The following is a 14,555-nucleotide window of genomic DNA, read 5'->3' on the forward strand; positions in this document are numbered from 1 at the left end:
TGCTGGTTGTGTGGTGAACATGTCTCACTGGAGGGAGCTTGTCATCTTGATTTTACCTAAGTTTCTATCCCATCTGTTTGTTTTTGTTGAAGTGTTGTTTCCTTGAATGAAGAGTGTATTCTAAACTTCATTGGTAGCCTAACCAAAATAGTAAAAAATAAACAATACTCTCTTTCCTTGTGTTTGTTTTTTTCCTGTTGAAAAACTGTAGCCAGAAGACTGGAGGAAGGTAAACATTGTATAAAACGCAAACCAAACCAAAAAAGCCAACCAAAGTCTAACCAGACACATCCCCATCATCATCTAAGTAATAAATGAATAGTTATGTTTAGCAAATAAAGTGGGTTTTTTTGTTGTGGTTTGTTTATTTGTTTGTTTTCCCATGCTGCTTCTTACTATGCTATTTGGAGCACTTAATTGTATACCATAGTGCTGCTGTTTAGAGGTGTTTTTTTTGAGACATAACCAGCTCATGTGTTTTATGTAGCCTCATTTGCTTGACACTCATCATGGATGCAGAGATAGTAATAGTTCCTTCTTCAGTAAAATGTAAAAACTTTTGTGTGTTTGTAATTATTATATACCTTGCTAGGAGCTCATCACAGTTTTTGCAGCTCTGTTGTGTTTCTGAAACCATGGTTTAATGTGGAGATGGACCGAATTATTACGCTCAAATAATTATATCAATCAAATTACAGAAATTAATACTGATAACTGAACTTACTAGAATTCAACAAAATTAAGAAAAGTCACAATAAAATAAATTATAATAAATTGATGATATCATAATTCATTAATGAAATGAATGGACCAAGCTCTGGTTCAAACTTGTAGTACCTTCGATTCACACATAACATTGACTACTAGTTTTTTCTCCTTCATTGTCATTCATAGAGGGGGGGAAATAAGGATTTTGAGGTGGCAGTGACAATTTATTTTTTCCAGTCACTGTGGGAAATACATTTGAAATGTGGATGCTTTTTTTAAATGAAGTTTTAAAATAATTTCTGTTTTCTTAATTGGTAGTACAAAATATTTTTGAGTCTTACAGGAGAACATGTTCTTTGCTCATACATAGTCCCAGGGATTGTGTTTTGCAAAGTCATGGCATAAAACCTTAAGAAATATCTAAACCTGGTTTCACCTGAGTTAGTTTAACGTGTTTCTTGCTGAGGGCAACACTGAGATCTTCCCTCAGTATTACTGAATATTACAAATAATTTCTCTTTTGCATGCATTTTTTAAATTGTGAGTAATTGCTTTCAGTGCACGGAGCTTGAAAAATAATTCTGATATGAATAATTTCCTTCTCTGATGTTTAGGGCAGCAACTTTGTTGGGCAAATGTGCCTGTGATTTCAACACCCTCAGGAAAATTATCAGTGCTTTCAGTTTATTTTGCCTTTTTTTTTTTTTTCTGATTTCAGATATTCCTCATAGTTACTCACATCCAGGACAGGGTATATAATGGGGAGAAAACTGGATCTTTCTGGCTTGACTGATGAAGAAGCAGAGCATGTGCTCCAGGTGGTTCAGCGAGATTTCAGCCTTCGCAAGAAAGAAGAAGAAAGGCTGAGGTAAGAATGAAATGTGATTAAAAATATTGATCTGTTTGGATTATTACAAACTGGTTTTCAAGGAAACCAGAGAACACAGCTCCTTTGTGTTGTTCTGTGCATTAATAATCATTCCTATCACTGAGGGAATAAACATCCAAACTGTTCCACATTTATTAATTTATTGAGTAGTAATTAATTTTTGTGTTTATAGTCTATCCTGACCTAAGCTACAATAGTCTCTAAATCATCTATGTATGTCACCTGCATAGACGCTAAGTAGTGGTTGATTTTAACATAAACAGAAGTTTATGTTAAGAGAAGTTTTTGCTTGCTGTAGTCAGTTCATTTTCTTTAATGCAGAAACTTTGTCTATATTCGAACATCTGAAGATGAAGAAGTTCAAGCTGTCTCTCTTCCAAAATAATCAATGGGACATTTTATCCACTGTCTTGAGAAGTTAACTTTACTTTTAGTAATCTATGTACAAAGTGGTTGCAAAAAGAAACAACCCAGAAGAAAATAAATGGAACTTACTACAAGGTAACTTCTCAGCCCAGGAACTTTGGTCTCTGACAAGGGGTCTACTGACAGAGATCTGAATTGGTAGATACAATATTTTTCTGGCAGGTTCAACAATACTTCATTGAATTATTATGTCTGATTTTTTTATTACCTTATTTGAACGTATCATTATTTATTTTTTAGAATAGTCTGAAGTCTCTGGCTATAGTTGGCAAATGTAAATTCTCTTACATTTGTGCTAGCATCACACGTATCGCCTGTTTCTTTATCATTTAGCATCAAGCTGATGTCAGCAGAGTAGGAAGATGACTGCGATAACCATAAAACTAGGTGTATATATTACGTGCAGCTGGAACCGAGCAGAATCCTGTCTCTGTCAGTTTTCTATTACTATTTTCTGGAACATTACGAACAAGAAAGAAGGCTAGCAACATAGGCCTTATTAAATTTTGGCATGCTCTGCGAGTTCTTGCTTGCATTGGTAGTGCAAGCTTGCCGCAGGGAGGAAAGACTGGATGAGGATGGCACGTGGATTTTTTTTTTTTGTCTGTTTTGCCATGGGTTGTACTTATTATTTTTCGTAGTCTTTCACAACAAAGCCACAAGGTTCTAGAAACAGTTTAAGGAAGCTGAGTTTGTGGGCTTTCTCTGGCTTTTTCACGTGGCTGGTTGTATCTGACTAGAGCGAGCATACCAGAGTTAGCAAATGCTGGGGAATCTGGCCTATTCTGTGCAACTAGATCCTATAGTGACAGGAGGAGAGGGGAGGATGTAAGGCACACTCACAGAAAATTGGTCAGAAAGCCTGGACTGATAAACTTCTTGCTGGCGTTCGTATTTTACCATTTTGCTGCTGAAGCTGTCCATGAGACTTGGTAATGGAATGATCACAAATAGAACACTGGTATGAGAAGGGAGATAAAACACCAGAAGGTAAGAGAAACACACAAATTCAACTCAGCTTATATAGGAATAAGTAAATTTTTTTTCTTTGAGCGGAGTTCATGACTTTTGCAAGTATCAAAGTATGTTGAAGTGCTGCAAATAATGAGCTGTACTGTCAAAGTTCTGATCTATAGCTGATATTTAACATATGAATTTAAATAATTTTAATGACCTTAAAGATTGCTGGTGAAGTTCAAACATTACTTCTGACTTACAATCTATGACTTTTTACATTGGGCTACTATTTTTTTTATAATTTTTTAAAATTTTTTTTTATACAAAATGCAGAGTTAAAATGAAGGATGTAGCAACGTGTCTTTTTAGCTTACTATGTGATAAGTAAGTTTATTCATATACAAAACCTATAGTTTGCTTTAGAGTACATTTTTCAACCTGTGAGAAAGCAGATTAGTTCACATGTCTGCTTTGATGTTTGTGGCTCTATTGTGTTTGTTCTTAGAAAGTTATCAGCCATCAAAGGGTACAGTATAGTTTCACTTTAGAAGTATTGTTAAGGATTGTAATCTTTAAAAGAAAAAACTGGCATATATTTTTTCTTTATTAGACTACCATTCATAAATTCCAATCCAATTTATATCTGAAGGTACGTTTGTTCTTCCTGTAATTAGTTCCATGTAGCAACATTACTCTTTGGATGGTACTTTCTTGAAGCTTTCTTAAAATAGGGTCTCCCTGTAATTTTTTTATAGCACGGAGTTTTATTTTTGGATTTTTTATTTCCTCACAAAGATTTAAGTAGTTGTTTCATTGATTTCTCTCTTGGATTATTCCCATTGGTAGCAATTATTTCTAAAGATCAAGAACTACTTGAGGGAATATATGACAGATTTCCACTATATCAGGAGAGTAATGAAAGCTTGGAAAATTATAAGTGGCTGATAGCTTCAACTTTGCTTTACTAGGAGCAGCTAGTTAAATAGCAGTTAAATAACATACTAAAATACAATGAAATTTCTCTTCACTCCTGATGAATTTTTTAAGATAATGAAGTAAACTGGCAACTGTTTTAGAGCTAATACACCAATATCTCTTACAAAATTGCAGTTGTTACATGTTAATTTATTTTTCCATATTCTGTAAACAAAATGACATAATGAATGTGCAGAGAAGAGCCATGCTGATCATCTCCATTCTCTGCTGCAAAGCTGTTTTGAATGTCTCTGCAGTGAGAATTTTTAGCAGTGGTTCTCTAATTTAAATATTTCTCCCAACTTTGTTAGTGTTACCAGACGGGATCTTCTTGTACATTTTGTGAAAAAAGCGCAGTTGGCTAAAAATAGTAAGGTGACAATAAGGTAACAGTATATAAATAGTGGTTAATGTGGTTGATTTATTATGCCTTATTGCTTCGTATCAATTCAGTTTCTTTTTTTGCTCTGGCGCTCAGCCTGGTATCAGATTAATAATATTTACTGTTCTTTGTTGCTTGCTCACCCATAATCTTTCTATTTTGAGTATGTGTTGGTTTTGTTCTTTGGCACTAGTGTTATATTTTTATTTACTCCAATGTTAGTGCCATCAGCCAGAGTCACTGAGGCTAAAATTATAACACGGACTTGTAAATAGATGGGCTTGATTTTCTGTGAATCAGTGGCAGTAGGCAAAGCAGGCAGATCTGGCATAATTAGGAAGGTAATTGGTGTGAGTCGCTCTGTATTTGTGCTCAGGACCAGGCTGTGCTAGTACAACCTTGTGTGTGTCACTGCTGCCGCAGAAGCTCTGCAGGCTGTCTCTGGGCTACTGGGACACTAATCATCATTGCTGGCTTTTTGAGCAAGTTGACTGGACACACTAATGGCTTGTTTACTCATGGACTAATTTTCTTAATCTTGAATTTCAGGCTTCATGCATCTGCAGAATGTCAGCAATGGAGAAGACTGGACTGTTTTGAGGGTTGAACTTTTAACATTTTGCTGTGCATAACTACTTTGTCGTATCTGCAGTTGTGCAGTTTTGGTGTGTATTTTTAAGAAATGGCAGAGGATAGCTTACAAGGATTTACAAGGCCAAATGTGTGCTTGTGAGATAGGACTCTTTACATAAACAGATGTATAAAAGAGATTGCTGCCTTTCATTTGTTTCCATTTACTGCCTGTGTATTACATTTTCCAGGCTGTCTAAATGCACCACTGTTTCTTCTTCTATGCTGTTGGTAAAATCAGTTCCCCCTTTGGCTTTGTTTTTAAAGTTGCCACTGTATTTATAAACATGCTGGCTCATTTGTTTCAGGACTGCTGAGAAGTCAGGGTGTTTTAATAAGTGAAATTATCATTTTACAGAAAAAAAAAAAAAGGTGGATCATTTTATTGTGGAATATGTTCCCAACCTGTTATGTTTTAGCCACGTGGACAGGTTAAAAGATGGCTTTTCTGATACTGAATTTAACAATGACTGCAAAGGGAGAAAAGTTAGAAGGAGGAAAAGGGGGCAGGCATAGAAAGGCCTCAAGTGCTGATCAGCTGCCAGCAGCAACCATCTTTCTATAGTCATTGGCTAACAAAAATTCCCATCGTTATTGTGAATGCTGAATCAGCCATTTGTGTGGTGGTATTGTAGTAATAAACCATAGAAACTTGCATTGGGGCAAGGATGAAAATGGTTTATTTTCAGGGGACCTGGTTCTCTTTTGTTTAAAGCACTGCTCTTAATCACTTGGAAAAATGTATTTACAAGGAAAAATTACTGACCTTCTGCCACCACATGGACATGTGATGATAAAATATTAATCGCCTAATGCAGTTATGTGGGATCACTGGAACAGCACAAGGGAAGCATTGAGAATTGACTGTCGCCCACACAGAATCACAGAATGTCAGGGATTGGAAGGGACCTCAAAAGATCATCTAGTCCAATCCCCCTGCTGGAGCAGGAACACCTAGATGAGGTTACATAGGAAGGCATCCAGGCAGGTCTTGAATGCCTCCAGAGTAGGAGACTCCACAACCTCCCTGGGCAGCCTGTTCCAGTACTCTGTCACAGCCAGAAACATCACCACATCTTGCCTGATGTTGTCTTTCGTAGCTGGCTTGGTGAATATCATGTTTTCTGGCTTTATTTATGCAGTCACATTTTCAGTTGTGGTAAAAAACTGCAGTGATTCATAATCAAATCTCCAGCAATGCTTTGTTTGCAGAAAGAGAGGCATGTGTGTTCACTGGAGGGCCCTCTCCAATCTGGTGGTTTTAATTTATTTTTCACCGAACAATTGGTAAGGGACGAGAATAGAGCCTTGTGTAGAAGATGATGAAACTTATGAAATTAAGAGAGTTGCTTTTACCTGCTTTTTTTCTTTCTGCTGGTTTTGTAGTGTAGTCCATTGCAGCATGAGTAGACTCGTGGAGAGGCTTCTTAAGAAATAACTTCTTGTACCTGACAAAACCCAGAAACCAGTTTGACGCTTTTTCTTGTCAGACTACAGAAGACTTCAGTATGTTCACAGCATGTGTCATGGGTCTTGTAGTGGATAAAATATTAAACTCCTTCCAACCTCTGTTCATGGAAATATTGTCTGTATGAGTCATATCAAACTGGCAAAATGCCAAGTCAGACATTTGGATAGCTATCCATTGCATGTCAGTTCTTTTTCCTCTTTCTTGTGGCAGACTTGTATCAAATACTTTAAAACAAACACAAATCAACCAGAAAATCCTGTCTGTCTTCCCTTATGACCTTGCCTCCAAAAAAACAATTTTAAAGCTCTTTTCCTAATGAGGAAGGAACAGGAGATTGGCTCATCATCTCCACAAGCTTTAGAGTTCCACTAGGTGAACTTCTGATCAACATCTTGTTGCTCAACGTGATTTCATGAGGCCAGCCTGCCTGCCCTTCTCTCTGATGAACAATCTGGGGAGAGCAGAAAGAACATTCCTGTCCATTACTCTTCCCTTCCCTTCCTGACACTGTTCTGGTTCCTATGCTTGGTCATTAACTGCTCAAGGGATTCAGAGAAGGAGGCTGCAACATACTACATCATGTCCCTCCTTGTGCACATGAGACTTGAGAACAAGACCACACTTTTGCTAAGGAGAAAGGCTAGCACTTCTTTACAGGCTGTCCCGACACACATATTCTCTCCCTGTAATAAAAGGTCTTAGAGCAGTTTACTCCTCTGAGAAAGGTGCTCTTTGTTATTCACAGGTTAACACAGCTGCTCACTTCTCCAGTGCAAGGCTCTGCTGAGCTGTCATAAGTTTAGCACTCATCTGTCTAAACTTATTTTTGAAAGCAATGAATGATTCATTAGAATCATAGCTGCAAGTTAATATGTTATTCTGCTACTGCTTTGGCTTATAAGACAAGATTAAAACATATCTAGGACAGTACAGCTGTTTCCTGGAAGTAAGGGTTCATTAAAAAGATTAATCACAAGACATCTTTATTTATAGATTAGCACCAGTTTGTTACATAATGTTCCAAGATGCAAAGAAACCTGTTTCCTAGCCCATACAGGCTGGCAGGATTCAGAGTTTCCTGTAACTTCATCTGTGTACTAGTTGCTTTACACTGTTACTGTGTAGCCCTCTCTCAACAGCAGTGTTTAATGTTTTAACAGATATTCCTTAGCTGTATTCTCAGGTCAGGATAAGTTGCTCATCAAAAAATAGGTAGTGAGCCGAATGAATTCTGCGTGAAAGCCAGATAGCTAATGGTTGTTTTGGCTGCAGAGTCGATAAGGATGCACTTTAAAATGCATTTAGAAACTGTTACTTGTTGCTAATATCAGGAAAGGTTGATCCAAGTGTGCTGCTTGCTGACAAATAATGCCATGTTTGGGATTAGGCAAGGCAATAGGTATCTCAGCAGTGATGCAACATCTCACTTCATGTGCAGCAACAGCATTTAGTTTAGGGTCTGCACCCTGTCTTTCTTTGATTTACCCAAAACTCCCTGCTCTAACACCTGATGGTCCTGGAGCAAAGCTAGTGCATAAATTCTGCTGACTCAGCATTATCCCCGCTCTACCTATAAGCAGGGAAAGTGACTGCAGTTGATGAGAGGGTAGGACCTAGTTTATGCTTTACATGAGAGAAATCAGGGCAGAGGAAAGAATCTGGCCTTAGAAGCAAAGAACTTTAACATGTTTAAGTTATAGTTTTCAGTCCATTTTTTTTTTCTGCATAATTGAGGGGCAAAAATGCCTGAGTACTTCCAAACAGCAGCTTATATTTAAGTGCTTCAGAAAACAGTTCTGTGCATCTTACTTGTACATGCTTGTGAGCATAATGGGAACCCACTCTGTGGCTGTCCTTGTTATTTGAATGCCATGAAGATGTTATAGAGAAAGCATGGATGGAACTTCTGAAGTTATTTGGCAAATTCAGGACCCCATTCCCAAAACTGTCATTCTTGAATTTTGTGCCAAGTGTTTTAGTACAGGCAATTCCAGATGTGAGTTTTGGCTTATTTTTTGAAAATGTCTTTACAAATGCAGTTTCAACTGAGGGGAGATGCTAGCGAACCAAGCACAAAGAAACATGAGAGGTGGTGTTTGTAAAACAGTGCAAAAAGAAAAAGCCTAATTGTAGGGAATATTAGAGAAATCAGTATAGAAAGAAATGTCTTCAGCTAACATTGTCAACACAGGACATGCCACATACACTCTGCCAAACTTGCATGACCTGTGGATGACTATTTAATAAAGGAAGCAGTATGATGTTGCAAACACGTTATAAAACTTATTGCAGGCTTTTTTGTGGTGACTTGGTCTTTGTCATGGGTTATGACTAATCAAATTAACGACCATAGTTTAGCTAAAAGGAGTGAGTGTGCCAGTCATAATGAATAGCTATACTGTAAAATCAATATTTAATCTCCGTTATCTTGTGTATGAAGAGCCTAAGCTGTTAAATATGACTTTCAGGAATAATATTCTCTCCTCTGACTAGACCTGTAGTGTGGGGAAAGGATCTTCTCTTTAGTATAAACTCAATTGTCTGTACAATTTAATCACGCCAAAAACAGTTGTTGAAAATGTTAAATCTTAAGAGCCTTTTGCAGAGAAAATGCTTCTTTTTTTTTTTTTTTTCCTGAAGAAACGAGATACTAATCTTGTTAAACATATTAATCTCTTAATTTATCAGAAACCTCTTTAATAAAGTCAATGTTAGTTCATGGCAAAAATGCACAGATATTCATGGATGGATAGAGGAAATCCTCTGAGGAAAGAGGTTGATGGAGAAACTGTAGAATCTGTGTTACAGGTTTTAAAGACAGGGTATTTAAAGCTCTATCTCAATGCCATCACTTTCTGGATCTTGCTTTGAGGATGAATCACATCGACCGCTTGAATTCTGGCCCCCATTGGCCTATGAATTCAGAGTTGTTGATTTTGTAGAGGTTAGCTGGATCTGGGGAAACACCACATTGAAAGCTGGGCTCATCTGCTGTGTGTCTGTTGTCTTTTTACTGATGGACTGGACCAAAATGCCAATATGCAAACTAAAAGTGATCATTTCCTTGTCTCGTGTAGCCAATGCTGGGTTAATAATTAGCCTGAGAGAGAAAAAACCATTATCTAGCAGATAATCACTAAAACATTCATCCTTTTGTTAAAGAAGCTTGTTTTGTTAATAGGATGGACAGTTAGGACACCCTCATGGATACCAAAAGAATCAGGCTGCTGGAGAGCAGAAGAAATATTCTTATGAGGTTTCTAATTTTTTTTCTTTTTGAGGAAACAGGGAGAGATGCATGAAATGGCTGGGTCAGTGTAGGTATTGTGCGATCTAAAGTAAAAATTTTTTTGAAAGGGAAATAAGTGTCTGATTCAGAATCTGATGCTTCTAAAGATAAAGCTGAAAGCAGTAGCGCCTGGAAATGAGACTTTCCAGGAACCAGTTTATATTACTGGGAAGAATGTGAAAGGGCTCAAGTGTCAGGTTCTGGACAGTTGAATTTCAGGGCCTTGATCCGGAGGACAAAAGTCTGGAAAAGGGGTCTGCACCTTGGAAGTGTGGTTTAAATCCAAAGCTGGAAAAGCCAAATGAATACTGTGCAATGGGTGACCCACCTCCTGGATACTCTTAACTTCATGGGCTTGTGTTTGACATCTGTTGGCTGTTACTGTAGTACTTGAAGTCAATTACCGATTACTGCAATTACAGAAGTTATTAAAAGGTTTGTGGATATGCTGTAAGAAACATATGGCTTTGTTGAAGGAGTGTGGTTTTATCCAGCTTAGGTGTAATTTCACAGGTCAAGATCTACTGGTTTACAGTTGTTATCTATGCATGCCCAAGTCTACCTTAAGTGTTGATTTCTCTACTCAGGTGTTACTATAGTAGTACAATTTGTAGTATTTTCCCAAGTTATGGTAAAACTTGTAAATAAATATGAAAAGAAGGGTCACATAAGATAACTTATTCAGGGCTTATTCTTCATATTAGAGTTTACAGTACAGGGATGCTCTAAATGCATTTCCATACAACATTCACAAAGTTGTAATCAATATGTGTGAAGTCTTACAGTTTTGGAAGAAGTATTATATTTAAAATTTGTTTTTTCTTGTTGCCAGAAGGGAACGGTTTTACTGTGAGTTTCTATAGCAACATGCTGTAGACCTGTCCTTGGCTGCCTCAATCTGAATGGATCAATCTGAAGCTGTATAGCTTCCTATCTTGAATATACTCACCTTTGGCTTTCAGGAAAATAAGAGATAATGCTTATAGTGATGAAGTTTGTCAATCTGAAATATGACCTGTCATTTAAATTTGAGGTTTGACTTAATACTTTTTTCAGAAACACATGCATTATGGATGTTCAAAAGTGCATGTTTAAGAAGCAGTAATGTCTGCAAAAGGGAAAGACTTCTGCTTCTACCTACAAAGCAGTAAACATTCTTAAAAAGTATTATAATATTTCAGAGATACTAGATGTAAGGAAAATAATATTGTGTGGAAATTGGATTTGTTGATGTTTGTATTTCAAGAGGAAATACTGTTGGTGAATCAGGGGAAAGTCTTTGCTTACTTTAAGAATCTCATTCTCTGTTCTTCATAGACAATGAAGTCTCTCTAGTTTCAGTTGGGAGCAGAACCAAGAACAGCTGTGAAGTAGCAGCACAGGAAGGTGGCAGAGTGGCAGAGGGCTGCTGTGAAACTGGGCTGCCTTTGGGCACTGAAACCAATGTGCAGCTCTCTACTGTCTGTGTTTTTGATTATCAAAAGGTGCCTTTTGAATATTTGCTGATATTTGCTTTCTGAAGCTTATGAAGAACTGAAAGCCTGTCAGAATCTGTACGGCAAACAAGTGTTCAGTGTGTGGAAGGGGCACTTAGACAAGGTAAGGCTGCTATATGGGGAGTAAAACGGGTGTTTTGTTCACTATGCTCAAGCTTAGGGAGTGTGTCACAGGATCTGCCTCAAACTACTGAATCAGCGGAGGTGAAGGTGAATCTTAACAAATTGCCATGGTGAGTTTGTATTCACTTAACACCTCATCCTTCAGGTTCTCCAGAACAGCTATAAAATAAGGAGCTTCATGTTTGCTTAGGGGTAGAAGCTAACATATGGGCAGTTAGTACAGAGTAATACTTTTCACTGTAATTGAACTTGGGGTAAATTGTTTGTCTACTGTTGCCTGTATTTGTAGTGTGTATTTGGCTTTGTGTCTGAGGTCAGAGCAAGTCTTTGAACTGCACATCAGAGAAGACTCTGTAACAGCCTGTTCCTTTATTTTTCATTGGAATGGATTATAGTTGGTCAATATATTTTCTTATGCCTTTCTTCCTTTATTGCTTTAATCTTTTGATTCTCCTCCTAGTTATGACTTAAAATTCTCCTGAAAGCAACTAAACTCAAACATACTTTTTATAAAAAAAAATTTACTCTATGGTACTTAATAAAATTTAGAATGAGTAAAATAATTTTCCTATTACTGTTGACTGCTCTCTGGACTCCATAAAAAAAAATATATATGAATCTCTGTATTAAGCTGGTTTACAACAGGATTTATATCTGCAGAACTCATGGTAGGCTTTCATTAACATGGTTCTTTGGTGTATTGCAAAGCTGTAAACCTAGCCAGCCTTATGGCAAATGAGCTGTGGTCCTTGGTACTGTTGGTATTATGATTTGTCTAGTAAATATTGGAGGATATAGGCTGCAAATGGTGGTATGTTTCTGCAGCACTTCCAGCTTGAAGGTTTGTTCTGAATTTAGCTAGTTTTTGTCAAGCACTTTGGAAGTGGAATAATTTGGAAACAGCACAGAACTCAATGTTTGCATCTCAATCAAAAGAACTTTAAATCAAGAAGCAATTAAAAGAGAAGCATGTTGGAGGTGACAGGAATTTAGCCAAAATTTTCTGCTCTTAAGAAACACTTTGGGTGAGACATAACAACACAGTCTATACTATCTTGGCTACTGAAGCATTTGTCAGTGAGGGTGGCTGATAATGTGGCATCTTCTCCTTTTCCCCCCATCTCAGTTTTCATGAATGTATGATGGACATTCTAATTTTGCTCTGAGCGTGACATTGGGAGGGATGGAACCGTTGTATTGTGCTGGAAGGCTTGTTATTAATAGGAGGGCGGTGCCTTAGTATTGTCACTGTGGTCCTATGGACATGCAGGAGGGTTGTTTTTATTGTTGTTGGGCTTCTTTTGGGGGGGACGGGAGTGTTTGTTTGGTGTGGTTTGTTTTTGTTTTTGTTTTTTTCATTTGCTTTCCTGTATAAGAAAATAAAATAAACTTGTGTGCTTCTAGTAGAAATCTTGAAATGTGATTAATTTTAAAAGCTGCTTTGTCATCTAGACTGTCAGTCACCCGTCATCCTGAAGTTAATCCTGCAGCCATCTTCCATTACCTTGGTCACACAAAAGAAAAAACCTATCTTTTCTATTGATGTCGGTTCAGCTCATGGTAAGATGTCACCTGTGACTCTGTCTCTTGAAAACTTTATTTTAATGGATTGCGGACTAATACTAAAATAGTCAAACACTTGTGTGACAGGTATGGAGTATCTCTTTTTAGGAGGCTGTAATGCAAATAATTTTGTCACTAGTAAAGAAATCTGTTCCATGCCATAAGATACCATTTGAAGTTTCTGTTTGCCTCATAAACGTTGCATGTTGATTTTTCACTGTTATATTATTACAGGTAGCTGCATTTAGCGCAGAAGAATGGAATGTGAATTTGTGTTTCACATATAGCTAATTGGTCGTCTAGATAAACAAAAAATAACTAAATAAAATTACTGTGCATTTTTATTTGTTCCCTTTCATATGTTACACTTTTCAGTTTTTGAGAACGGTTCTTTAATGCTGACTTAAAACCTTGTTAGCCAGTACAATCTGTGAATTGATGGTTTTGTTATATGGTGAATTTGTGTAACATTGAGTGGCTTTAAGTTTAAAAAAGGATAAGCAGTTTATGTATCAGTCCAGGACTGCTGAATTGTCTGTTTCCCAGCAGGCAAAGGACAGTAGCCTGATTGTTGTTTTTCCTTTTGCCATCTGGACTTTATTTTATCCTGTAAACTTTGATTTATTATTATATGAAGCGATATATAATACTAATAGTGTATTAGTATAATACACTATTAGTAGTAGAGTAGTGTACTAATACACTAGTGTATTAGTATAATACACTATTAGTATTTGGAATACTAATCAGCACAGCAAAGTACACTAGCAAAGTGTACTTTCGGAGTGCAGGTGAGAAGTTAGAGGAGGACAACCTTGGAAATAAGAGGTTTATAACAAGTTGAACATACACCTTCCTCCTTGCCGTTAATACAGGCAAGACTTGTAGCTCTCCAAAGATGCAAACTTGAGATTTGGAAAACTAGCTTAGAACCTGTAAGCAGCCCTGTTTCAGAAAGGCTGGACACTTAGATTGAATTAACATTCATGTGTTTGGAATAGTGTAAAACATCGAGCCTTATGGATGGCAGTTCTGTTAGCCAACTGTGACAGGTTTTCTGGCTTAGATAACACCAGTTATCTGTAAGTAACTGCTGGAAGGTGGTTTTAATATTTTGTATTGGGTGTAAGGAGGAATAGACTTTAAATTCTTTGTCCGACATACTCTTAATTTAGTTCCAGGCTGGTATTTTTCTCTTGTTGCATTCTGAATAAAAGTGAGGACAGAACATAAGCATTAGTAGCACAAGAAGGAATAGTTTTTCTTTCTAATCAAACAAAATACTATTCTAGTCTTTAGCACAGTCTGTGATGACCAAAAAGTGTTCTTCTGGCCTACAGTAATTTAAATTTAATTTGTCTTTAATCAATTGAGGAAGCAGTTCCAGACACAATAGAGCAAAGCCTTTCTGCCCTTGGGTAATGTAAAAAGCTGCAGCATCCCATTTAATCAACTTAGGACTCGGTTTCATAAAAGAAAGGGCAGCAACTCCATCATAACCTGAAAACAGAAATTCACTTTGTGCACTTTTCAGGAGTACATTTCCATGGTTAAGTTGATAACATTGGCACTTTTTATGATAACATAGGCTGGTTTTAAAATTCCCCTCCAGTCTCATGTTTACAATAGCTGTCTTAAGTAAGGTA

General features: G+C 37.1%; 1 protein-coding gene across 1 annotated transcript in view; it reads left to right on the forward strand.

The window, feature by feature from the left end:
- Positions 1–1,097: 1,097 nt before the first annotated feature.
- MYRIP (myosin VIIA and Rab interacting protein) overlaps positions 1,098–14,555 on the forward strand; it is a gene marked incomplete at its 3' end in the record, with an annotated part of 203,764 nt that continues 190,306 nt past the window's right edge. Inside the window, exon 1 of the mRNA XM_080338899.1 lies at positions 1,098–1,576. Coding sequence (XP_080195025.1) covers positions 1,467–1,576 — 110 coding nt within the window. The 5' untranslated portion in view covers positions 1,098–1,466. The remainder of the gene's footprint in view (positions 1,577–14,555) is intronic.

The sequence above is a fragment of the Nesoenas mayeri genome, assembly GCF_963082525.1.
Source record: "Nesoenas mayeri genome assembly, chromosome: 2".
Lineage (NCBI taxonomy): Eukaryota > Metazoa > Chordata > Aves > Columbiformes > Columbidae > Nesoenas > Nesoenas mayeri.